Source organism: Panthera onca, chromosome E3, assembly GCF_046562875.1.
Source record: "Panthera onca isolate mPanOnc1 chromosome E3, mPanOnc1 haplotype 2, whole genome shotgun sequence".
Taxonomy (NCBI): Eukaryota; Metazoa; Chordata; class Mammalia; order Carnivora; family Felidae; genus Panthera; species Panthera onca.
Genome location: NC_138354.1, coordinates 29,100,088 through 29,123,268, shown reverse-complemented (window position 1 = coordinate 29,123,268; position 23,181 = coordinate 29,100,088). Strand labels below are relative to the sequence as shown.

The window sequence follows — 23,181 nt, the reverse complement described above, 5'->3', positions numbered from 1 at the left end:
AGGTAGTGGCGGCCCCTGGCGTAGCTCGCCTTGTAAGTGCACAGCTGAAGGCCACACGGAGGTTACACAATGCCATCTTTTAAAAAGTGCCTTCTGGTATTTCTCCTAAAGCCTGTCTCTTCATGCTTACTCCACATTCTTTATATAATGAAATAAACTCTTTGTTTTACTTACAGCAAAATTAAAAGAATTATTTCCCCCTCTTCCTTTTAATTAAATCTTCCAATAGAAGCCAAAATGGTCCAAGGAAAGAAAAAGTACATTGTTACCTAGTTTAAAAGTTCAAATTTAGATAGTAATTCAGATATCTAAACCTAATTATAAATGGTTATCTGAAAAACCACTAATCATAAGGAAAAAAACAAAGTTTATAGAAAATAGTTTTTTCTGGCTTTAGTGTTCTTTTAAATGTTTTCTCAGAACATGAATGGATTTTTCTACAAATCCACCTAATTCCAGCCCGAAGGAAATTTAATTAATGTAACCTTGTTAAAGAGCAGAGCATATGGCTATAAAGGCCTGGACTTTTTTTTTTTAAGAACATACAGGTACTAATAAAATCCCTTTAGCTCTTACAAATTTAAAAAACTTTATCATTCCTTCTGAAAACAGTATTTTTTTTTCTCTTTCAAGTCAAATCCAAGAAGCTGGAAGCTACAAGTTAGTTTTTATTCACAAATGTAGTAAAACAGGAGGGGCTAAATGTTTTGCAGAAACTCGAATTTCTACAAAGTACAAACATTAGTGATGTATTTTGGTAATGTTGGCAGAATAAATATGGTACTGAATACACACAATTTTAAGACAAAAGACGCCCCAGATGGAAATGTCATCTCTTTACTGCTTGAGAAACAAGAGGATCTTCAATATTATTAATACTCCCCTTCTCCTTTCTTAGGTGGTCATCTGAAATTAACAGAAACAAATGTCAGTACTTATCCCAAGTCAAAATAAGCAGTGTGCAGACATATCTACGTGTATTTTTGAATGCTGTATCTTGAATACTATAGGAGTTCTTTTTTTGAAAAAGATTTCAAATGTTTATTTTTGAGATACAAAGACAGAAAGAAGGAGGCAGGGAGGGGGAGAGGGAGAGAGAGAGAGAGAGAGGGAGACACAGAATCCAAAAGAGGCTCCAGGCTCCGAACTGTCAGCACGGAGCCCGACAGTGGGCTTGAACTCGTGAACCACGAGATCATGACCGGACCTTAAGTCGGACGCTTAACTGACTGAGCCACCCAGGCACCCCTGATATTGTAGGAGTTCTTCAGGTGACTTGGGACAAAGAAAGGAACTCACCATTTTTAAACCATTATTGAGGAGATCGGAAATGTTTAGTACTAAAGACTCACTCTCAAGGGTGGAACAGAGAGCATCCTGGAGTAAACCCATGGGTAAGTAGTAGTTGTAAACTTCTCTTACACGATACGTAAGGAATGGAATTTGCAAGGACAGTGTTCAATGAGCATTTTGAAGGATGACTAAGTTCTTCAACTAAGAAGAACTTTGAAACTAAGTTCTACCTTTGAAACTAAGAACTAAGAAACTTTTCTTCAAACAGAAATGCCTCTCGGCAGCACCCTCTTGTGGCCAGAAAAAAAAAACTAGCAGTTTACATCTTCCTACCCAAATCAGAAAAGTATCACAGAAATTGTAGAAAATCTTCAGACAAAAACACAACAGTAAAGCTCCAGGAAGAGTTCAGAAACGCCCAAGGCCCCAGTGACCACCCCCTGTGCTCTGGCAATAGAAGGGGCCCTGGTCACTTCTGCGGAATTTCTTTTGTCATGGAGGCAAAGGGGTAGAGGGCAGAAGTGTTCTAGATTAAAAGAATCAAATGCAACAAAAATGCAATGCAAAGACTAAATTCTGAGAATTGTGAAGAACTGAAAATATTCCCCAGACACTTTTTACAATGGAAAAACCCATTTTTATGACAACTAGATGACAAGAGAAAAAGAATACAAATCTAGGCAGTTGTTAGAAATATGTAATTTTAGCACCACAAGCACATACTGGATTTTCTTCTCTTGATGCTTCTTTATTTTAATTTTTTTTTAATGTTTATTTATTTTTGTGTGAGAGAGCGAGACAGAGACAGAGCACGAGCAGGGAAGGGGCAGAGAGAGGGGGAGACAAAGAATCTGGAGCAGGCTCTGAAACAGGCTCCAGGCTGTGAGCTGTCAGCACGGAGCCCAATGTGGGGCTCGAACCCACAAACCAGGAGATCGTGACCTGAGCCGAAATCAAGAGTCTGACACTTAACCGAAGGAGCCACCCAGGTGCTCCTGGATTTTCTAATTCTAAAGACAATTTGCTTCTACACCCATTCCCACTAGTCCACCACAGCTGATCACCCTCATAAAAAATGGGAGACTACTGGTCTGGATCACAGATGACCACCTCCCTCATTTTTAGGCAGCTTTGCTGGACAGAACGAAATTGAGGCCACAACCATTTCAGGTTTTCTAGAAAAGCACTGTAAAGAAATGAAGTTGTTATGCATGTATCTTACAGATGTGCAATCAAGCTCCGTTAATGATTTTCTCTGCTATGAGATATCTGGTTTTTTATTTATACCAAAAACTACTTTGCTTCCATATTTCAAGCACTAATACCAGCACCACTAATGAACTGGTTACCATTCCAAAGGTGAGAGTGTCTACATAAACCCTCTTTTTTTCAGCACTGTGAAAGCTCTGATAAAGGAAGTGCTTCCATGCTGGAATGCTTTAGGCTTGTGTTCAAATAAAAGAGAATTTCATTTTAAGTGTTTTATGTCAGTCGGATGAGCTTCTGTAGAGATCAGGTATTGTAATCCGAAGAATAATTATTTTCATGTCTCCATAACCTTGTCAGTGTTGTCAAATCAAACACATTTCCATCAAACAGTAAGCTAGAATCCAGAAAGTAAACAGAATACTCGAGTGTGCGACTGGGACACAATGCAATTTTGGGCTGATAATTCCTCACAAATCATTGCACAGGGGTACCTGGGCGGCTCAGTCGGTTAAGTGTCCGACTTTGGCTCAGGTCATGATCTCGCAGTCTGTGAGTTCGAGCCCCGCGTAGGGTTCTGTGCTGACGGCTCAGAGCCTGGAGCCTGCTTCCGTTTCTGTGTCTCCCTCTCTCTCTGCCCCTCCCCCACTCACGCTCTGCCTCTCTCTCTCTCTCAAAAATAAACATTAAAAAAAATTTGTTTTTAATCATCCCACAAAGAGTTCATTGTTATCAAGAAAATTTTTGACAGTCAAGAAAAATAACTTGCAAAATCACGGTTCTTCTTTAGTTCAGCTGCCATCCTCCTTTCTGAGCTTTCCACAGAGTTTACTCACTCTAAGCGGAGTCTCTGAAGGCCCCAAAGTAACTAATGCACTCTCCTCCCTCTCCCTCTTTGGCTCGCCCGCGCTCGCTCGCTCGCTCTCTCCCTCCCTCTCTCTTCCACTCCCCAGCCCTCCCACCTCCCAGGTGTGAAGCCACAACTTGCTACTCAGTGACCCACATCTCAAAACAACAGAACTCAGTTAAGAAATACCCTGTTCCTTGTAACTTTGTGGTTAGCCATTAGCCATGAATGAGATCGATTAGAAAAAGCTTTCAAGCAGGGCCACCACATGGATGGAGCTAGAAAGGATTATGCTAAGCGAAGTCAGTCAGTCAGAAGAATAAATACTATATGATTTCACTCCTATGTGGAATTTAAGAAACAAAACACACGAGCAGAGGGGGGAGAAAAGAGGGGCAACCCAAGAAAGAGACTCTTAAGTAGAGAGAGCACACCGACGGTCGCCAGAGGGGAGGCGGCTGGGGGTGGGGGAAAGAGGTGATGGGGACGAAGGAGGGCACCCGCGATGAGCACCAGGTGTTGTAGGCAAGTGCTGAATTACTACGTGCAACTGAAGAAAATAAAAATGAAAAGCTTGCAAGCCAGAAACGTGCTCTCTCCAGAGATTATTTTCCCTCTTGGGAATGAAAATACCCGTGTGGCAGGTCTGCCGCGTGAGCGAGTGTTCACGTGTATAACATCCCCCCGGTGGCGATCACGCGGAGAAAGTGCGATTATCGTGCACTCTCGGTAGGCACGTCACCTGGTAAAGCCGCTCTGGAGGGGAATCAGACAGTATCCACTACATTTTTTAGTACGTATATGCTCCGAACCAGCAACTGGACTTCTGGGCAACCGCACAAGACAAACACGTGTGTGGGCAGGAAGTAATTCTATACCGCTACATGGTAGAAGCCAAAAATTAAAAACATGACAGCACATCGGTAACGAACGATTAGCAAAGCCACGCGATACTACACGAAGTTAAGAACGAGGTAGGAGGGGATGTCCACGTGCTGACAGGACAAGTGAAGAAAAGCCAACTGCAGGAGGACACGCACAGGAGCAGAATACATAAATACACAGGAAACGGATCCCGAGGGAGACCTGCCGACCTGCTAACGGGGGCCTTCCCTCCGTGGAAGGGAGGGAAAGTGGGGAGTCGGGCCGAGACAAGACGGAAGAGATGAAAGGGAAGTTTACACTGTATTATCTGAACGTTGCGACATTTACTCACATAATTGTTTTAAGTACTTGCCGGCCAGTAGGCACTCACGACAGTTCCTCACAAACCCCGAAAAGTGTACAAGAAGGGCACGGAGGGATGCCGACTCGGCTAAAAATGTTCAGCTGCAGGCTTCAGAGGAGTCACCTAACTTCTCAGGGTCGGTTTGCTCAAGCGTAAAGTAAGGAGGTGGGATGATTTCCTGTTCAACGGTCTATCAGCTCAGCATTCTAAGATAATGGATAACTCGTAGTGAAATTGGAAATCACCTCAAGAGGTTGCCTTGCCTCACAAATACTTCACTTTCAGATCCGAGGAGACACAGCAAGCATTTGGCATGATCAATACTGCTCACAGCAGCTTATGAAAACTACCAAGGGCGATCTGTATTTCAGAGGTTTCTACACGTTTCTTTCCACATTCCAGGGCTATAGCTGTTCTGTTAATCTGCTGCCTGAGCCCCACCTACGACCGGCCTTAGAAAGAGGTCACCTCGACCGAAGCTGGAAAGGAGGAGCTAATAAACCACTCAGTTCAGATTAGCAAAATGACAGCCTATTGCTGATGTGAACACAACAACAGAAAGCTCATTGGAAGAGGGAGCATTCTGAAAGAAACCGAGGCTATCCTCCGAAGAATTCGTTATTTATAGGTAGCTGCCAGTCTTCCACAAACAGTATTCTAAAAATGCAAAGTGGGGGAGGGGGCGCCTGGGTGGTTCAGTCAGTCTGACTTGGCTCAGGTCATGACCTCGCAGCTTGTGGGTTCGGGTCCCAAGGGTCCCAAGTCGGGCTGTGTGCTGACAGCTCGGAGCCCGGAGCCTGTTTCGGATTCTGTGTCTCCCTCTCTCTCCGCCCCTCCCCCACTCATGCTGTCTGTCTGTCTCTCAAAAATAAATAAACATTAAAAAAAATTTTTTAAATAAAAATGCAAAGGGTACAGAAACATGTGGCTTCTCTATCTGTAAGCAGAGATCTTTCCTCACTTTTGGGGGGGGGGGGGAATAATGATTTGATAAAACGCTATTTGTTCAGTACACCAATAATCTAACCTGCTCCAAAGAGTACAAATCTATGTGAAAATCAGGTTTTTCCAAACTTCTGTATAGAAATAATATCTGAGAATTTTGTCCAGTCATTGCCCTCCAGATTCTCCTTCCAAAAAGCATTTTGTTTTTAGGATAAGTAACAAAGACCAAAACTGTATTAAGTGTAAGTAGAATTAAACTATGACTCAAAAGCTCAAGAAAAACTATTCCAGAGAGAAATATTTAAGAAAATATACATGCTGACAGCAAAATGATGAATTTCAGGAAATTCATACCCCTTTGCCTTCTTCCGCTAGGTTGTCTGCCAAGATCTGGGTTTGGAGGCTGAAGTGAAGACCCTCTCGAAAATGGATTTTGGAGGTCCTCCTTAGTTCCGTGCAAGAAATGAGCTAAAATTCCATATAAAAGAGGTCTATAGCAGGAAGAAAACCACAATCAGTTAAAATTATAGATACAGGAAAAGCTTAAAACAAACCTCTCTTTTATGTTTATGTTTGAGAGAAAGCGAGCATGCACGCACAGAGGAGGGGGGCAGAGGGAAAGAGAGAATCCCAAGCAGGCTCCACGCGCAGCACAGACCCCGACTCGGGGCTCATCTCATAACCATGAGATCACAACCTGAGCTGAACTCAAGGGTGGGCGCTCAACCAAGCCATCCAGGCGCCCCCAAAACTCTACTCTAAGGCAGCCTCTGCCACCTGAATGGCCAGGTAATTCTCTATACTTAAAGAAGATGCAGGGTTACTATCCAAATCACAAACTATTCATGCTTTTTTAAATTTAAGAGTACCATTTGGGGTACCTGGGCGGCTCAGTCAGTTACGTGTCTGACTTCGGCTCAGGTCATGATCTCACGGTTTGTGAGTTCGAGCCCCACATCGGGCTCTGTGCTGACAGCTCAGAGCCTGGAGTCTGCTTTGGATTCTGTGTCTCCCCCCCTCTCTCCCCCTCCCATGCTCATACTCTCTCTCTGTGTCTTAATAATAAACATTTTAAAAAATATTTAAATTTAAGAGTACCATTTAACTCGAAAGACAATTTAAAAATCCAGAGAACCCATGTTACCAACTTAAACATCAACTAAACTGAAATACAAAATCAAACAATACACAGGAATTCAGCTTTTCAACTTTAAAGTCCAGTGTAAGACTTCCCAGTACCTAGCACTGTCTGAATACAACAAGTATTCAGGAAACGCTGGATGAATAAATCCTTGTCAAATTAGGTCATATGTCTCAAGAGCCAGGCTGCCTGGGTTCAAATCCTGGATTTACCACTTGACCTCAACAAGATTCTTAATGTCCCCAGCCTCTTAAATGTTTTTTCCTCTATAAATGAGGATAAGTGTAGTCCTTACCTCCTAGGGTTATTATGGACTAAATGAGTTCATAAATGTCAAGCGTTTAAAACCATGCCTGGCACATATTAAATGGCATATAAATATTAGCTGTTCAGGAGTCAGGTAAGAACTAATATTTAATAAGCTATTTTTAGGGCAAGCAGTTTAAAGAAAAAGTGATTTTTACAGTTTCCAAATCTCTCTCCATTCTATCTTCGCCCTGTAGATGTCATAATCATCATCCCCAATTTATACGTGAGAAAACCAAGGCTCAGGGAAGATATGCTGGAGATTTCTTAAATTTTTTGTAATGTTTTTATTTATTTTTGAGACAGAAAGAGACAGAGCATGAGCAGGGGATGGGCAGAGAGAAAGGGAGACACAGAATCCGATGCAGGCTCCAGGCTCTGAGCTGTCAGCACAGAGCCTGACACAGGGCTCGAACCCACAGACTGTGAGATCATGACCTGGGCCAAAATCGGACGCTTAATGGACTGAGCCACCCAGGCGCCCCTGGAGATTCCTTAGATAGTAAGTAAATAAACTTTCCAGTTGAATCCCAAGTCCCATACTCTTTGCATTACAATATACTGCTCAGAGATGTACACAAGCAGCCCTGCACAAACGGAAGCTATGTGGCTGACGATGGGAGAGACAGAAGCACACCAGAAATGTTTCCAATCTCATCACTGAAAATACAACTTAACTGAGTTTTTGGGGACAACTATTTATTAGCTGGTGTGATAGCTTAAAGTATGACATTCCTTTCCCTCCAAAAGGTAGGGCCTAACTGCCTTCTCCTGGAGTGTGGGCTCAAGTCACTTCTTTGAACCAAAAAACATATTAAATGAGAGTGCTGTGCAACTTCCAAGACTGGGTCACAAACCACCGTGCCCCTCGGCTTCCTCCTTGCCTTCTCTGCTGGGTCACCACGTCATAAGGACATTCAAGCTGTCCTAGGGAATGGTACACATGGAAGGAATGGAGTCTCGTGCAAGCAGCCATGTGAGTGAGCCACATAGAAGGGGATCCTCCAGCCCCAGCCAAGTCTTCAAATGACGACGTCCCTGGCTACCCTTTAAGTGGATCTCCTGAGAAATGCCCCACTAGCCCCACCCAGACATTTCTGACCACAGATAATAAATGTTTGTTGTTACAAGCCACCAAATCCTGGCGCAGTCTGTTACGCAGCAATAAGTAACTCCTTGCATGCCAACTGTTTCATAACACAAGGAAAGGAGGAAAGTAAGTTTCTCCATTTAAGATGCCTCAACTCTTATGAAAGGAATAAATCTTACAATCCAGGAACATAAAATAGGTCTTTTCGTTTATTTTACTTTTTTTTTTTTTTTTACTTTTTTTTTTTTTTTTTAAACATTTATTTATTTTTGAGACAGAGAGAGACAGAGCATGAACGGGAGAGGGTCTGAGAGACAGGGAGACACAGAATCTGAAACAGGCTCCAAGCTCTGAGCTGTCAGCACAGAGCCCGACGTGGGGCTCGAACTCACGGACCGTGAGATCATGACCTGAGCTGAAGTCGGACGCTTAACCGACCGAGCCACCCAGGCGCTCCTCTTTTCGTTTATTTTAAACCAATGTGTCCCAAAGAGCTAATTGGTTCAAGAAGATTTTTAAATGTAAACAATCTTGTTCTTAACATCAATAAAGTTTTTAAGATTTAAAATTTTAAGATTCAGATATTTTAAAATGTTATTAGAAAACAAAAAACTAGTATATTTAATCCACAAATTCATGGATACTAAGATTTTTTAAAAAATAAAAGTTAAGGGGCGCCTGGGTGGCTCAGTCAGTTGAGCGACCGACTTCGGCTCAGGTCATGATCTCACGGCTCGTGAGTTAGAGCCCCACGTCGGGCTCTGTGCTGAAAGCTCGGAGCCTGGAGCCTGCTTCGGATTCTGCACCTCCCTCTCTCTGCCCCAACCCACTCACATTTTGTCTCTGTCTCTTTCAAAAATAAATAAACATTAAAAAAAAAATTTATAAAAAAAAAAATACAAGTTAAAAAAGGAGAATATTTTTTCAGGTTCGGCCTTACAATACTTTATTTGCAATGTTAAAACACAGAAACTCTGAAAACTAGTCTTCTTCATAAATTTGGCAAACTCATTCGGTGGCATGGCTTGACCTAACATAAGGCTACTTTAGACTTTATCCTACTTTGTATGCAAATTCTTAAGTTTCTCTGAAAAATATGAATGTGTTTGTGGAAAACCACTTTACGCTCACACTGGCACATGTATCTAGTATGTGGTATACTTACCATTTTACCTTTTTTCCCCAGCTCTACTGATGTATAACTGAGAAATAAAATTGTAAGGTATTTAAACTATATAAGGTGATAACTTGATATCATGTATATATACATATATATATACCCGCACACGGCAAAGGACTTCTCCTCAGCGAATTAAGTAACATATCCATCATCTCACACATTTACTTTTGTGGGTGAGAAAATTTCAATCTTACAATCCATATTATGGATTATTCAGATCCATAAAATCTGAAACCTTCACAACAGAAGTGTTTTTAAGCAAAGCAGTAACTGTCTTTCAGAAAGCAAACTGCTGGCAGTTTGAAGTGTAAGTTGGAAAAGAAAGCGGCTAGAGACAGAGAAAGCAGACGGCTTCGGAACAACACAGCGTGGGGCAGCGGGAGTGGATGGGAGATTCCGCAGAGGTAGAAGGGATGCGATGTGCAAAGTGACTGGTGGAGAAAGGAGCTGGAGCCACAAACATAAATGGACTCTGAGTTGAAGACCCAAATGGCTACATGAGGAACGTACGAGGGGGGTTTAAGGAGATGAAAACGGCAGATTTAATTTTTGGACACAGTGAGTTTGAGATGCCAGCAGAAACGTGGGCCCACAACTTAGGGCATGTGTTCGATGTAAAGTGGGGTCACAGCTCAGAGGCACCATTAAAGACTCAGGCATACTCAGAAAAGTGGGCGAGGGGACAAGATAAAAAGTTTTGTTAAGGACAAAACTTGAGTGGGTGGTCACAATTTAAAGGAAGCCTAAAAGAGCCAATGAAGAAATTGAGAACACTGTTAGGGAAAGAAAAACTTAGACAGTAAAGGTCATAAAAGACAAATGACAATAGGTGTTTTAAGGGAGAAGAGTCAGTATTACAAAATGCCACAGAAACTCCAGTGAAACTGAGCTTCTCAAATTGGAAATACACAATATCCAGCCACTCTTGGGGCCGGGGCCTTGGGACAAAGTACAGGGTAAAGGTGGAGTATGATCCTAGAACATTCATTGTGCAAAGACTTGTGGGAAAGTTCAATTTAATTGGTATGTCCTTTATAACATTTTTATGGTAGAACAATTATATCATGAAGTAGAAAGAAAAAAATTCAATAAAGTTTTCGAAAGAGAAAACATAAGATTTCAAAGAAATTTCTTGTTAATGGAAAGGCTGCTTTGAGCCATGTCCCCTGGCCTCCTACGTACGTTTTTGTTTTTTGTTGTTTTTTTTTTTTTTGCCATTCAGGGATTCTCTGGGAAAAGTTTAAGCAACTCTGAAGTAAGAAAAGAACCAAGAAACTACTCAAAAGTGGTCACCCTTCCTTTCAAGGGCAGAGTTTCAGTATAAATGGTGATAGAATTTAACATGCAGAGAGGGCAAAAGAGGGGACAGTAACAAAATGAAAACAGAGGGTTGGTTTTCACTAAGTTCAATGGTCAAAACAAGTTGATTGGGTTTTGGGGGGATCTGAATATATTCCTAAATTGAAGTGAAGGAAATAATCGGGAGGAAGAGTTCAGCGTGAGTAAGGAAACAAGTGATAAAAGAGAGTCTCAGATGGGAAATAAAAGTGGGGGGGTGGGGTATGCACCAAGAAACCAAGAAACGTGACCCTTAGCAGGACTGTTGCTCAGTCCTCTGAAACCACAGGAATTTTAGCTCCAGGGAGCAGACGCCTTATCTTGTTTATTGCTACACACCTTGGATTTGGTGCAGTGTTAGACACACTCGAGCCAAATAAATACCTGCTGAATTAAAACGAAATAAAACCACCACTATGTGATTATGACTCCAATACAACACTATCTAAAAATTTATTTTTAAGTTTTTATTTTAAATTTTTTTTTTAACGTTTTTATTTATTTTTGAGACAGAGAGAGACAGAGCATGAATGGGGGAGGGTCAGAGAGAGGGAGACACAGAATCCGAAACAGGCTCCAGGCTCTGAGCTGTCAGCACAGGGGCCCGATGCGGGGCTCGAACTCACGAACCGCGAGATCGTGACCTGAGCCGAAGTCGGCGCTCAACCGACTGAGCCACCCAGGAGCCCCAAGTTTTTATTTTAAAAAAAGTTATTAAAAAAAGTTCTTGGCACAAAAATAGACACTCAGATCAATGGAAGAGAATAGAGAACCCAGAAATGGACCCACAAATATATGGGCAACTAACCTTTGACAAAGCAGGAAAGAATATCCAGTGAAATAAAGACAGTCTCTTCAGCAGGTGGTGCTGGGAAAACTGGACAGCAACATGCAGAAGAATGAACCTGGACAACTTTCTTACACCAGACACAAAAATAAACTCAAAATGGATGAAAGACCTCAATGTAAGACAGGAAGCCATCAAAATCCTCGAGGAGAAAGCAGGCAAAAACTTCTCTGACCCTGGCCACAGCAACTTCTTACTCAACACGTCTCTGGGAGCAGGGAAACCAAAGCAAAATGAACTATTGAGACCTCATCAAAATAAAAAGCTTCTGTACAGCGAAGGAAACAATCAGCAAAACTAAAAGGCAACTGATGGAATGGGAGAAGATATTTGCAAACGACATATCAGATAAAGGGTTAGTATCCAAAATCCATACAGAACTTATCAAACTCAATACCCAAAAAATAAATAATCCACTGAAGAAATTGGCACAATGAATAGACACTTCTCCAAAGAAGACATCCAGATGCCCAACCAACACATGAAAAAATGCTCCACATCACTCATCATCCGGGAAATATAAATCAACACCACACTGAGATACCACCTTACACCTCTCAGAAAGGCTGACATCAACAACTCAGGCAACAACAGATGTTGATAAGGATGCAGAGAAAGGAGGATCTCTTTTGTACTGCTGGTGGGAATGCAAACTGGTGCAGCCACCCTGGAAAGCAGTGTGGAGGTTCTTTGAAAAATTAAAAAGAGAACTACCCTACGACCCAGCAATGGCACTACTAGGTATTTACCCAAGGGACACAGGTGTGCTGTTTCAAAGGGACACATGCACCCCCATGTTTATAGCAGCACTATCAACAATAGCCAAAGTATGGAAAGAGCCCAAATGTCCACTGACGGATGAATGGATAAAGAAGATGTGGTATATAATATATACAATGGAGTATTACTCGGCGATCAAAAAGAATGAAATCTTGCCATGTGTAACTACGTGGAAGGAATTGGAGGGTATTATGCCAAGCGAAATTAGTCACAGAAGGACAAATATATGACTTCACTCATACGAGGACTTCCAGATACAAAACAGATGAACATAAGGGAAGGGAAGCAAAAATAATATCAAAACAGGGAGGGGGACAAAACAGAAGAGACTGTGAAATATAGAGAACAAACTGAGGGTTGCTGGAGGGACTGTGGGAGGGGGGATGGGCTCAGTGGGCAAGGGACTTAAGGAATCTACTCCTGAAATCATTGTTGCATCATGTGTTAACTAACTTGAATGTAAATTATAAAAAAATAAATAAATTATAGAAAAAAAAAGTTCTTACATTGTGTTATCCTTTGATTCTTCAAATGCATTTAGTTCCCGAATGAGAAACTGTCTGTCCAATGGTACTACAGGCTGACCAGATTCTGGAGGAAAAATCAGGTGTCTTTATTCGTCTAAAAAGCACATATGATTTTGATAAGAACCACTCACCAGGTATACAGACTTTTCAGATTTTCAGTAGGCGAGGCAAAATGGCACAGCCACTTTGGAAACGGGTTGAGCCATTCCTTACAAAGGTGAGCATGTACTTACCACACACAACCTTGCAATCCCACTCTTAGCTCTTTACTCAAGAGGAACGAAAGCTTACTTTCACACAGAAACTTGTGTGTGAATGTTTATGGCAGCTTGATAATTGCCAAAAACTACAAACCACTGGCGATAATGGATAAAATGGGCACAGCCATACAAATGAGTGCTATTCAGGGGGAAAAAAACCCAACACAGCTGAATCTCAAATGCATTATGCTAAGTGAAAGGAAGCGGACTCCAAAGGCTACTTCCTGAATAGGTTCATTTCTATAACATTCTGGAAAAGGCAAATGACAGGTACAGAAAACAACAGATCAGTGGTTGCTAGGGGTGGGGGTAGACAAAGAAGTTGACCACAACAGGGTAGAGAATTTTTTGAGGTGATGAAAATACTCTACATCGAGACTGTAACTGAGGTGGTAGTTACAAAACTATGCATTTGGTAAAATTCATCGAAGTGTATACTAAAAAAGGTATATCGTACTGTTAACTATACCTCACTTTTTGAACAAAGCCGAGACACTTAATATGAAACTTAAAATGATGGTGACCATACTTCATTTTAGGGAAGCCCAAGTCCAAGACCGCATTCATTCTATTTTCACAATTTTCTTCTTTTCTGAGTACTAATAGTATTATGTAGCCATGTGTAACAAACTGAGGAAAGTGGATACTGATACTGAAGACCCTTAGACCACTAAAAATCCTGGTCATTATTCAGTTAAGGTATATGCTTAACATTAATAAGACATCTAGAATATCAATAAAAGAGCTGTTAAATCAAAGTCCCAGCATCTCAAAGAACTCATTCTCTCTTCCAAAATCTACTTCATGGTTTCTTTTCTTTAATGAGAGGTGAAACAATGTTAAAGCACAGAGCAAAGCTTAAACAAGGCCATCAAATGATACAGGTGCAATCCTTCCAATCCCATTTCTCCCTCAGCCCAGAGGAAAGTCTTGACTACCGTGCATTCCTTTCAGTTTACTTTCTTCACAAATAAAGTTTAACAGATAAATGTCTCTTCAACTGTCCATCTCCTCCCCCCAAAACCAAGGTTAACCCCCAAGAGGAAAGTAAACTCCTTCCTAATCCATTTCAAATATCACGCTTTTACACACATTTGCATATATCCCTCACCTATAATAGTAGCAGTATTTTAAAGTTTTATCTCTAGTGCTTCATATTTTTTAACAAAACTATATACATCAAAACTGTATTTTTAAAGTATATCTATAGACAAAAGCTAGCAGCAAACAAAATGTCAACAACTGCTTATTCTCAGCATCAGGCGATTTTTCACAGGGTGCACCTAGTGTTTATCTACTTTCCCCTACAATACAATAAGCCCCATGAGAACTTGTTCAAGCTCTGGAAAGAACCCATGAGACGTTTATGTCCCTGTCACTCAGATGACACTGTGGTAATGGAATCGGATTTCCAGCGTAAACATTTTCTGAGAATTGAGGGCAGGGAAAAGCAGATGTTGTTTCAGGTAAGTAACAATAACCTCTTACCTGATATGAGGACAGATGCTGTATACTTGTATTTGTTGAATTCCAAATACTCCCGAATTAATTCATTAATTAGAAGGTTTTCATGAGACAACGGCGGTCGGGGTTCACTTTCATCATTCAGGGCATTGAAAACTTCAGCTCGGATCCTTGCTTTTAAATGCCCTAATACTCCTCTTTTCTCCAAGGTGTCCTTTAAAACTGTTAAATATAAAATATTATGTTTCAATCATAGAACAAATTTGGTCATTTTTTAAGTAATCTCTACATCAACATGGAGCTCGAACTCATTCAAACTCTTGAGATCAAGAGTCGCACACCACCAACTGAGCCAGCCAGGCACCCCTCAATTCTTGGGCATACTTGGAAGAAAAATGTGTAACTAGTAAAGTGGCCTAATACCCACTGTTTCGATCTAAACAATGTGCTAAATGCAAGTTATCCAATTAGCTACCACAATTCATGTTTGTAATAAAAATATAAAGTTCTCAAGTTGCAATGATTTGCTATTTTAACATATTTAAGCAAACTCAAGTTTATCTTTCTAACATCATCACTGTCAGTAGCTATAGTCTGATATGCATCTTTAGTGAGGGAGGAAAAGGGAGCATAGAATTAGCTCACTGTGGCCTGAAATTAACCCTTACTGACTCGTATGTTTTCAAGAGTGTTTAGCACTGCAGATAGGTTCTATATGTCACGAAAATCTCTGGTGTAGAAAGATGATTAAAGACAATGAATGCATTCCATAAAAGGAAAGAATATGTTGTCTTTTGATAAAAACCTATGCTATCCAGAACCCTTGGGGAATGGCCCATTCAGAGCAAAAAGGTATTTTGGGTTTGTTTGTTTTTTAAGACACAAGTTAATTTCCTAAAAAACAACAGGATTCTGAAATTATAAGCCTAGTTAGAAATCTAACATGTAGATTAGCCTAGTTAGAAATCTATCACTGCCACCTTGAGACATCGGGGATATATATGTTGAGTGTAATCTAACTTCTTGAGGAGCAAGGGTCGGATTGCTGTATCAGTTATGATAATGAGATTTACCTATAAATGTTAGTATAGATACTGACGGGCACAGGGCTGAATTGGCATCATTCCTTGCAGTGATCTGGACCTTCTTCGTTCACATTGTCCCTCAAGGCTAAGTAACAAACCCAGACAATCAACACCTCTCACCCACAGTGCCTAGAACACAGTAAGAGCTCAAAAACTCTACCTGGGAGCATTACAATACAGGGTGTAATAAACATAGTTTAATACATACTGCGCCCTACCCAAGGCACCAAATAAGTACATCAACATAAAGAAAAACTCATAAACAGAGCCCAAAGAACTTATCCATTTGTCATAAAATTCCTTTAAAGCTTTATTATACAACAACAAAAACCTGGGTCTTAGGATTCCATTACAGAGATACAATCTAGACTGAATTTTAACCTTTCTTGCTCCTTGTTTTTAAATCATCCCTTCAACCTATTTGGCAGGTATGCAAGTACAGTTATCACCCAATCAGACTTTGTAACAGGCCCATAAAAGGAAGGTCCAGCCTTATCACAGTCTTGGGATCATAACCGAACCCGTTCTTTAACTCCATCTTTGGAAGTAGATGGGAGAGTTTTCGCTGGCCAGGATCCTGTCCCAAAGACTGTATGTGCACAAAGCACAGCCTCAAACTCAGCAGAGAAATGCAAATTAATGAAGCCGGAGTTAGGAAATCTAGGCTGTCGGTCTCATCGCCAGCTCACGCCTCAGTTGCCCTCTCCAACATGATGAGCTCCACCTCTCGGAGGCAGAACCAAGGGAGATGCAGAGCTTCAAAAAGGGACAAGGGAACCAAGCGAGATGTGAAAGCTTCAAAAAGGCACAAGTCCATACGACGTACGATAACTGATTGGGAAACACACTGTCCCTGAGATTCTCTTGGACACAGAGCATATTCAGAACTGGGCAACGCAGAAAAAACATAAAGGGCTCCCTAGATCTCTGGAGGACACTCACTCCTAAACCCCAGAGTTACATCTTCTTTTGGGGTTCTGTATTATTTTGCCCTTCCTTCTATTCTGTTTAAAACACGGTGCTACAACAACTTCAGAAAGAGGTTCTTAACTTGCCTTAATATCCCAAAATACCTTTATTTTTTTTTATTTATTGGGGGGGGGGGGAGAGAACGCGTGAGCAGGAGAGGGGCAGGGAGAGAGGATCCCAAGCAGGCTCCCCACGGTCAGCGCAGAGCCCCCACGTGGGGCTCCAACTCGCAACCTCAGGATCGTGACCTGAGCCTAAATCAAGAGCCACCCAATTGAGCCACCCAGGTGCCTCCCTCCCCAAAGTATCTTTAAATCCTCTGAAGTGGGGCGCCTGGGTGGCGCAGTGGGTTAAGCCTCTGACTCTTGATTTAGGCTCAGGTCACGATCTCGTGTGAGTTCGAGCCCTGCCATCGGGCTCCGTGGTGGCAGTGCAAAGCCTGCTTGGGATTCTGTCCCTCTCCCTCTCAAAATAAATAAATAAACCGAAAAAAATCTTTAAAAAAAAAAAAAAAAGATAAATCCTCTGGAGCTGATGCGATATCACATGTGTTACGTATTCCCTGCGGGGAGTGAGATCGGATTCCCGTGCAGTCTGTTCTTGTGGATAAAGGCATGCCTTTTCCAGGACTGTTCAGCCCGGTGCCCAAACACACATTTACGTCAATGCTTCCAGCATCCTCTTCTCAAAGGGATTCAACCCCTCCCTGCCAAATCTTTAAGAATTACTGATCTGGATCCCAAGTTCCCTGAAAACTCAACTGGTTTTATTAACTGGGTAGCAGCATCACCCAGGGATTAAGACCTGGAGTTCAGGTGCGGCTGATCTAGGCTCTCGCACTGGGCCTCCCAGCTAAGGCGCTTTGCGCGAGCTATTTCACCTCTCGGCACCTCTATTTCCCAGTCTATAAGATGGGCATGAGATTATGACACAGGATCTATTAGGCAATACTGGGATTAGGTAGTGCTTGACATTTGAGGCTCTGTCGCTTGTAACTATAACTACTATTATTTGTCTGGACATCCGATCACACAAAATCAACGGTGAACAAACGTTTCCAGCTTAATCGACCCGCACCTTTGTGGAACTCTGTTGAAAACTCCAGGAGAATGGCCAGGCAGCTTCCCACCGCCAGTTTTTCCCCATGGAGAGCGGGACGCACCTCATAGGTTGTTGCAAGGATTCAGTGACAACTGAGCTAACGGTCTGGGACTGCACCTAACCCCAATAATGGCTGTGGGTACTGTCATCACTCAGTCCCACATGAAGGGAGCGGCCCAAAGCTTCGGCCCGAGAGCGGTCTCACAAATGCGCCCAGAGGCCCAACGTGCAGGACTGCAGGCCCCTCGGGCACGTGAGGGTCCCGCAGCTCCTGCTCCAGCTCAAAGCCGATTTCAAAACTGCCCCAGTGCGACCGCTTCCCTCACACAGGGCCCGGGCGCAGCGGCCGCCACACCAGTCGGACGCTCTGCCGACCCTGACGCCGCAGAACGAGCCCCGCGCCCCCGGAAAGCCGGACTCTGTTTCGCGCGCGCTCCTTTCGCTCCATCCTTTTCACAAGAGGAAGGCCAGACGCCTTTCACCCGGCAAACGGCCCACGCGCACTCACCAGCCTTGAGCTCGGCGACAGTCGCCATCTTTCAACCGCCGTCAGGGGCGCGCCTCGGCTGTGCGCACGCGCAGCTCCGCCCCTCTCTGCGGCATGGTCTACAGCCAATAGGTGCGCCGCTCTCGCTACACTCGGTCCCACCCCTTTCAGTTTTCTGTCTCCGGGGTTGGTTGGGTGGTGACTCTCCGGAGGGATTTCACCAATCAGCGAGCTCTCTAGGTGCTGCGGGAGGAGGGAGGAGGAGTCAGGACCAAGATCCTTTACCTTTGCGTGCCACTGGCACTTTAGTTGACTAATATTTCCGACGTGTCCCCACTGGTCGTCTCTGCAGCCTCAGGGACTAATTGTCAATGGTTACCATGTGTTGAGCCTGTGGTTCTCAAACTTGAGAGTGTCTGAGAATCACCTTGAAGACTTGTTAAAGGGCCCCACTCCTGAGGTTGCTGATTTAGTCAATCTAGGTTGAGATCGGAGAACTGCTTTTCTAACAAGTTCTCAGGTGACGGAGATGCTGCTGGCCTGGGGATCACACCTTGAGAACCCCTGTATTAAGTACTTACTAGGAGCCTGACAGTGTGCTAAATCTTACACACTTTGGCTCATTGATTTCTCTACTATTAGTCCCATTTTACAAAGGAGGCAACTGAGTCTTTGATAACTGATGAGGCTTAACCAAGATCGCAAGCAAATGGAGGTGATTGGAATCCAGGCCTCTTGCTTTTCTAGGCCTGTTCTCTTAAACTGACACTTAATACTGGGTAGTACACATGAGGAGTCCAAGAGCTTTCTGTGAATAATTGATGAACGAATAAACTCTACCATCCCAGTTTTGTACCCAAAACAGTGGGAGGTTCTGTGATTCCAGTTAGGAATCCAACTCTATGCTTCCTTCCATTGCCAGGAAGGCCAGCATCTGTGACTTAGATCGTAGAACAGTGCTCTTTAAACTGCTAGTCTTTACCCGTAGTAGGTTTTAAAATCTATTTATTAGTGGCCCCCGGTGAACATATTTTTAATGAAATGGAATGGAACAAACAGCAAACAAGGAAATACTGTTTTTTGAAACTTTTGTTTCAGTTATGATGTGTGTCCTCATTCCTGGTGTATTTTTTTTTAATAACGAAAAATGTATAATGTTTATTTTTGAGAGAGAGAGAGACAGAATGTGAGCAGGGGAGGGGCAGGAAGAGAGGGAGACACAGAATCGGAAGCAGGCTCCAAGCTCTGAGCTGTCAGCACAGAGCCAGATGCAGGGCTTAAATTCACAAATTATGACATCATGACCTGAGTCCAAGTCGGTCGCTCAACTGACTGAGCTACCTGACTACGCCTCTTTAATTTTTTTCTTTATAATGTTTATTTTTGAGAGACAGACAGAACATGAGAGAGGGAGATGCAGAACCCAAAGCAGGCTCCAGGCTCCGAGCTGTCAGCATAGAGCCCAACCTGGGGCTCAAACTCATGAACAGTGAGATCATGACCTGAGCCAAAGTTGGACACTTAGCTGACTGAGCCTACCCAGGTGCCCCCCTCCTTTTTTTAAGTTTATTTATCTTGAGAGAGAGAGAGAACATGTGCACATGCAAGTGGGAGAGGGGCAGAGAAGGAGAGAGAAAGAGAGGGAGAGAGAGAGAATCCCAAGGAGGCTCTGCACTGTGAGCTCAGAGCCCAATGCAGGGCTTGAACTCACAAACCACGAAATCACAATCTGAGTTGATTTGGGACGCTTAACCGACTGAGCCACCCAGGCACCCCTAATTTTGACCTTGTAGAACTCAGATCTGTTCTGTAAATTTAGAAAGGCCCTATTCATCCCACTTCCCTATTCTGTAAAACCCACAGAGCCTGAATTCCTGGCCAACATCTCAAGAGATTTATAAGGATTAACTAAATTCCATAGGTAGGAAGTTTGAGCTCCTCAGAGAAAAGCATTGCTAGATATGTTGATGAGGAACTCAGAGAGAGAGACAAACAGTAATGCAACTGATTGATTAGTAGTGGTAATCATTACAATAGTTAATATCCATTGCCACTCTCTGTGTGACAGGTACACCTCTAAAGCCTTACTTAAAGTTGTCACCAACAACCCGATGAGGTACATACTCACACAGCAATCATCTAAAGTACAATTTCAGGGCGCCTGGGTGGCTCAGTCAGTTAAGCGTCCAATTTCAGCTCAGGTCATGATCGCGGGGGTTGTGTGTTTAGACCCCGTATTGGGCTCTGTGCTGACAGCTCAGAGCCTGGAACCTGCTTAGGATTCTGTGTCTCCTACTCTCTCTGCCCCTCCCCCACTTCTTATCACTCTCTCTCTCTCTCTCAAAACTAAATATTAAGAAATATGTGAGGGGCGCCTGGGTGGCTCAGTCGGTTGGGCGGCTGACTCCGGCTCAGGTCATGATCTCGTGGTCCGTGGGTTCGAGCCCCGCGTCGGGCTCTGTGCTGACAGCTCGGAGCCTGGAGCCTGTTTCAGATTCTGTGTCTCCCTCTCTCTCTGACCCTCCCCCGTTCATGCTCTGTCTCTCTCTGTCTCAAAAATAAATAAATGTAAAAAAAAAAAATTAAAAAAAAAAAAAAAAAAGAAATATGTGTATAAGGTAAAATTTCATTGAAAAACATGTACTGAAATTGGGTACTACACTGTATTGGAAAGGATGTGGGGAAACAGGCATCACCATTCCTCGCTGGAATGTGGGTGTATCGGCCCCACCTTCTCAGAAGGCTATTTGGCAATATCTAGTCAATCTTTCACACCCTATGACCCATCAATTCCAGTTTTAGAAATGTATCTTACACATACACTCACATCTAATTACCAACGATATGTGCATAAGAATATTCGGTGTAGCCCTGTTTATAGTAGACAAAAATCTTTATGTGTCCCTCAGAATGGCTGAAATGAAAACAAGCCACGATGACAATACCAAATGCTGGTGAGCGTGCATACATTGCCGGTAGAAATCCAAAGTGGTAGAGTCACTTTGGAAATTGTTTTGGCAACTGCTTATGAAGCCAAACATACACTCACCATTCAACTCGGTAATCCACTCCTCGGTGTTTACCCAGGAGAAATAAAAACAACATCTACTCGAAAGCCAGTATGAAATAATTGCAGATTTATTTGTGATCGTCCCACCTGGAAATGACCTAATGCCTTCCAGCTGGTGAATGGATATAAATTAGCTGTAGTATATGCCTATACCATGGAATAACAAATAATAATAAAAAGGAACCGGTCACTGATAGCTGCAACAACGTGGATGAATCTCAGATGCATTGTGCTTGGTGAAAGAATCAGGACTCAAAAAGCTACATCAGGTGTGATTCCACTTACATATTTTGGAAGAGGCAAAGTCTCTTTGGTGTGAACTTTGGAAAAGTGTGTGGAAGGTGGTTGCCAGGGGCTGGGATGAATGAAGGGGACTGTCTATAAAGATGGAATAACATGATTTGGGGAGTCCTGGAACTGTTCTACATCTTGATTGTGACTATGTGATTGTATGCATTTATCAAAAGTCATGTATGAATTCATCAAAATTCATCCTCAGATGGCCCCCAAACTCCCCTACCCTGCACCCTCATCATGGCAGCGTGGCCTCCATACCCTGGGGCTGTGATTCTGTTCACACCGGTGCCCACACTGGATTGCTTCGCAGGACAGAAACCTTACCTATCTTGCTCATCTCTGGTCGAACAAATATTTGTAGAATGAATGAATGAAGTCCCGCAAAGCAACTCATCTCACGGATGAAACTGACATGGAGACAACTAACTGGCCAGAAGCAAGTAGACCGTGTGGCGGGAGTGGAATTATACCCCAGCTTTTCTCTACAGTGACTGACAAAATGCAACCCGTGGAGGTTACAGGTTCCGACTTCTGAACTGTGGCACATACATGGTTCTCACCCTGGAATGTTGACATGTGGAAGGTTTTAATGTAGATTTTTTTTTTTTTGCGGGGGTTGGGGAAGGCAGTGGATATTAATGTCAGTCCTTTGGAGGAAGTAAAAAGGATCCGCCAGGTAAAATGAGAATGCCACCTTTTGAACCTTTTGAAAGGCTTTTTTTTTTTTTTTTTCAGAGGGATGAGAAATACATTTATTCAATGCCTTGTTTACCAAAAGGATTAGGGATTAAGGAATTCTTGAGTAACTCTTGGCTGAAATGTGTTTTATCAGAGGAACCCAGCTGGACAAAGTTGAGTTTAAACGAGTCGAGTGTCTTATCGAGATTTAGTTATGCCCTCCTGGTAGGCATGACTTTTCTTAGGATGTGCAGCAAGAGGCAGTAGAGAGTAGGAAGGGGGGGGGGAATCTGTAGATGGAATTTTACAAATTGGAGACAACTACGTTATAGAAACAGTGTCTCCTTGTCAGACAAGTCGAGGCAGCTTTTGAAAATATGACACATTGGGGGTGCCTGGGTGGCTCAGTCGGTTAAACATACAACTTCAGCTCAGGTCATGATCTCATGGTCCATGAGCTCGGGCCCCGTGTCAGGCTCTGTTCTGACAGCTCAGAGCCTGGAGCCTGCTCCTGATCTGTGTCTCGCTCTCTCTCTGCCCCTCCCCCACTCACGGTCTGTCTCGCTCTCAAAAATAAACATTAAAAATTTTTTTTTGCGGGGGGGGGGGCGCCTGGGTGGTTCAGTCAGTTGAGCATCCGACTTCGGCTCAGGTCATGATCTCACGGTTCGTGAGTTCGAGCCCCGCGTGGGGCTCTGTGCTGACAGCTCAGAGCCTGGAGCCTGCTTCGGATTCTGTGCCCCCCTCTCTCTCCGCCCCACCCCTGCTTGTGCTCTGTCTCTCTCTGTCTTCCAAAAATGAGTAAACATTAAAAAAATTTTTTTTAATAAATTAAAAATAAAAAACAATAATTTTTTTTTTTAATTTGAAAATATGACATGCCTCCACATCAGCCATTCATGGCCACCAAGACGATGGCAACCGCATCCAAACTGCTGATTCAAAGGGATGGGCCTGAAATCCCAGGGGAATTCAAATTCAAATCCAAATCCCTCCTTTCTGGATTTATGAAGGGGGAAAGTTGCTTCTTTCTGTCTTTATT

At 42.9% G+C, this 23,181-nt stretch overlaps 1 protein-coding gene across 1 annotated transcript; it reads right to left on the bottom strand.

The window, feature by feature from the left end:
* Positions 1-655: 655 nt before the first annotated feature.
* CEP20 (centrosomal protein 20) lies at positions 656-18,203 on the bottom strand. The gene is made up of 5 exons (XM_060648603.2): positions 18,116-18,203; positions 14,477-14,674; positions 12,708-12,792; positions 5,874-6,010; positions 656-906 (listed from the first exon to the last, which is right to left on the bottom strand). The coding sequence occupies exons 1-5, from the start codon at positions 18,141-18,143 to the stop codon at positions 830-832; spliced, it is 525 nt and encodes a 174-aa protein (XP_060504586.1). The 5' UTR covers positions 18,144-18,203; the 3' UTR covers positions 656-829.
* Positions 18,204-23,181: the final 4,978 nt, after the last annotated feature.

Excerpts from the sequence above, each read along its gene's own strand:
- CEP20 (XM_060648603.2), bottom strand. The coding sequence starts at position 18,143 with ATGGCGACTGTCGCCGAGCTCAAGGCTG. Across the intron at positions 12,793-14,476 it reads AGCATCTGTCCTCATATCAG|AATCTGGTCAGCCTGTAGTA; the intron begins GTAAGAGGTTAT and ends TTTTTCCTCCAG. Across the intron at positions 6,011-12,707 it reads GAATCAAAGGATAACACAAT|ACCTCTTTTATATGGAATTT; the intron begins GTAAGAACTTTT and ends TTCCTGCTATAG.